This window comes from Cyprinus carpio, chromosome A7, assembly GCF_018340385.1.
Source record: "Cyprinus carpio isolate SPL01 chromosome A7, ASM1834038v1, whole genome shotgun sequence".
NCBI lineage: Eukaryota > Metazoa > Chordata > Actinopteri > Cypriniformes > Cyprinidae > Cyprinus > Cyprinus carpio.
This window is the reverse complement of record NC_056578.1, coordinates 8,928,199-8,931,642: the sequence shown is the minus strand read 5'-3', so window position 1 is coordinate 8,931,642 and position 3,444 is coordinate 8,928,199. Positions and strand designations below refer to the sequence as shown.

Here is a 3,444-nt window from a genome sequence, read left to right as displayed (position 1 = left end):
TATTAATCTTACATTTTGGAATGTAATTTAAGTTTATATATTTTCAGACATTAAATAGGGTTTTGGGTATTAATTATGCGTTTAATAAATGTAAAGCAAAGGATATATAATATATATATATATATATATATATATATATATATATATATATATATATATATATATATATATATATATAATATATATTATTATTTATTATTATTATTATTATTAATGCCAAGGTACCAAAGATAAAAGTACAGAGAATATCAGCATTGCGGTGACAACAAGTGGTGACATTACATACAAAGCACCATTTATAGACATATGTAACAATAAATAAAATAATACAAAACGAAAGCTTTAACAAAATAAATTAAAAGAGATTAAATAAATTATCTGTTTTAAAAGCCTTAAGATTCTTGGAAGATGAAATAGTTTGGATATTCTGTTGAGCCTCTTTTTTTAAAAACAATATATAAAGGATTTTGATGAGTGAATTTACTGGGGTGAATATAAAATTTTGCAAGAAGTAATAATAGGTTTATAATAAAATATTATTATTATTTTTTATATTAAAAAGCCAAACAGTACATCCTTAAAAAGCAGAGAGAAACCCTGGAGCACACTGCGATTGATAACATTAGAGAATTCAATCCAAAATAGCTGTGTGTGCGGACAATCCCAAAAGATATGCATATCAGTTTCATCAGGGTCTCAAAGGGAATTAATATGGGATAAGATTATTGTTTATAATTAGTAACACTGGTCCTTTAAAAACTGACATCCGCTTTCACTGAAAAACATTCCCTAGGAAACAAACAGCAGCTTACAATATGTTTTACCTTTATTAAGCCAAATACTCAAAGACAAACTCGAAGGTTAAAATACTCACGTCACATCTGCACGACACAGAAAACAGAGAACTATTCAGAGCAACATTCAAATAATATTCAAATAAGAAAACGGTCTTGACCTTACCAACATGGCGACCTCTGCGCGGCGTTTCCTGCTTTGATTGTGAAACAGTTGCATAAACTCCCCTTCAAAATAATCAAATAAAAAATTGTCGGTCAAACACCTGATCAGTCACACATCACTGAAGATACTGCAAGATAACATGTTTTCAGTAAATGTCGCACGAAAGGTACGTTTGCTCGTTCAGCACTCTTATGTGGCGACAGGTTTTTAAAGATCTCACTTGACCTCATGTGTTTGCAGTGAGAGCCTCTGTTTGCAGCCCGTCACACACACTTATTAATATCTAATATACAGCTAATACATAACATCCAAATAAACGCAGGGGTTTTGTTGGATTTTTATCCTGTCGTCTTATTTTGACAGAGCACGGTCAGATGAGGACTTTAACAACACTAACTGTACTCTGAATTCATACATAAGACCCGTTTCACTTTTTTTGTATATTACTTTACATAGTTAGATTTTTTTTTTTTTTTTATTAGACAGTGTCCTGAGCAGGTATTTTTACTTTTTAATAAACATGTAACGTTACAGATTCACCGCCTAAGAGCTCCTGTTTTTTTTTCCAGGGTCATTATAGTTAACCAAAGCTATATTTTCTCAGGCTGTTCTTTCTGTTTGCCGGGCATCACTGCGTCCAGCTGTCAGCACAGTGATTTCTCGGGGGTACCGCGGTGACGCCCCAGAACCGACCCTCATTGAGATCCAACTGCCTCCGTGGCAGGAGAGGACAGGAGAATCCCTGGACATCAAGAGAAAGAGACTCCTGTACGAGAGCCGCAAGAGAGGCATGCTGGAGAACTGCATCCTTCTGAGGTCAGCAGGTCAAGAAGATGTCTTAGATAAATGCCACCGTCTCAACAGACTGCAAAACTTACTCTAGCAGGCAATACCAGTCTTGGCAACGACAGATAATATTGTCTAAGTGTATCTGAATATGTTCAGGATGAATTGTAGTGAGCTGTATACACAGAATACTGCTGACTATTTACAAATATAGTCATTCTATTCCAACTATAACCATAATATATATATATATATATATATATATAATATATATATATATATATATATATATATATATATATATATATATATATATTAGGTAGTTGCAACATTTCTCATTTTCATTTAGTGTATCTTGATGTATTTATCCATTAAATAATAATAAATAAAAAAAATAAAATTCAAATAGTTCATTAGTAAATGTTGATGTTAAGGTTAATAAATATATTTTACAATGTTAGTCCATGTTAACTAATAATAACAAATGGAACCTTATTGTAAAGTGCTACCATTATTATTAAAATTAAGCATAATACTTATTACTATAGAAAATAGAATTACTCTGACTGCGACTGTTTTTTTTTTTACCAGCCTTTTTGCGAAGCAGTACCTGAACACAATGAGTGAACCTCAGCTAAAGCAGTACGACAGACTCATCAATGAACCCAGCAATGACTGGGACATCTACTACTGGGCAACAGGTATGTATGCATTGACAAACTAAATAGATAGAAGAGATGAAGAATGTTTTACAGCTCTGCCTGTGCATTCAGATGAAATCTAAATCGTGTGTTTGACTTGGATTTTGTCCATTGATGTTTTCTTTGCAGTAACGTGCATTGGTGTGTCATGCACAATAAGACCAGGAATGTGTATATAGGAAGTAAATGTGGTCTAATATGAATTTGCACACATTTCTAAATACGTCTTCTTCCCATCAGAGGCTAAGCCGACACCTGATGTGTACCAGGGCGAGGTGATGGACATGCTCAAAGAGTTCGCCAAGAACAAGGACATGGAGCAGCGTCTGGATGCCCCTAATCTGGAATATCTGGACAAGAGCAATTAAAACTCTTAATTAAATTAAAACCCTTCTGTCAGAGACTGTCATAGCAACCCGGAACTGAACTCACCTCAGACACGAGACCTATTCGAAATCATTTTAAAGGTTCCTGGGATTAAATATGTCTACAGTGACTATAAAATGCACGTCATATATAGGACAGTTTTGCATGCATGTCCTCATACACATAAAACGCTGATCCTTGGATTCATATTAATAAAAAATATATGTGTGTCCTAACAGGTTTAGAACAACCACAGAAAGAGTATTTTTTTAAAGAGTATTTTCTGTCAAATATATTATTTCTGAGTGTGTTTTTTTCCACGTGAGATGACGTGGAGCAAATTTGTGTCAAGTTCATTTGATAAAAGGTTTTGCAGTACTTAGCTACAGGCATTGAAAAGTTCAGAGTGTGAATCATGTTATTTTCTTAAGCAGCTCAGTTTACAACAAATTAGGGTATATTCAAAGCTCATGCACAGGGTTGTGCTAATGCACCATTCAGCTCGGATATTGCTGAACAGAACAGACTGATTGCATCTATTTGGGTTGTTATAATTTAAAATGATTGACATTGATTTGTCCAGACACAAGATGTGAGACCCTGAGCCTTGGATTCAAGATTTAAAAGGGCT

General features: G+C 33.8%; 1 protein-coding gene across 1 annotated transcript; it reads left to right on the top strand.

Annotated features, from left to right (window-relative positions):
* The first annotated feature begins 869 nt into the window (after positions 1–869).
* On the top strand, positions 870–3,212 carry LOC109076576 (succinate dehydrogenase assembly factor 2, mitochondrial-like). The gene is made up of 4 exons (XM_019092263.2): positions 870–1,126; positions 1,565–1,776; positions 2,338–2,447; positions 2,688–3,212. Exons 1-4 carry the CDS (start codon positions 1,100–1,102, stop codon positions 2,813–2,815), a joined length of 477 nt encoding a protein of 158 aa, XP_018947808.1. The 5' UTR covers positions 870–1,099; the 3' UTR covers positions 2,816–3,212.
* The last annotated feature ends 232 nt before the right edge of the window (positions 3,213–3,444 follow it).

What these genes read in the sequence shown, in the direction of transcription:
- LOC109076576 (XM_019092263.2), top strand. Translation starts at nt 1,100, where the DNA reads ATGTTTTCAGTAAATGTCGCACGAAAG. An exon ending in CAGTAAATGTCGCACGAAAG is followed by an intron (nt 1,127 to 1,564) that starts GTACGTTTGCTC and finishes ATATTTTCTCAG; the next exon opens with GCTGTTCTTTCTGTTTGCCG. An exon ending in CATCTACTACTGGGCAACAG is followed by an intron (nt 2,448 to 2,687) that starts GTATGTATGCAT and finishes TCTTCCCATCAG; the next exon opens with AGGCTAAGCCGACACCTGAT.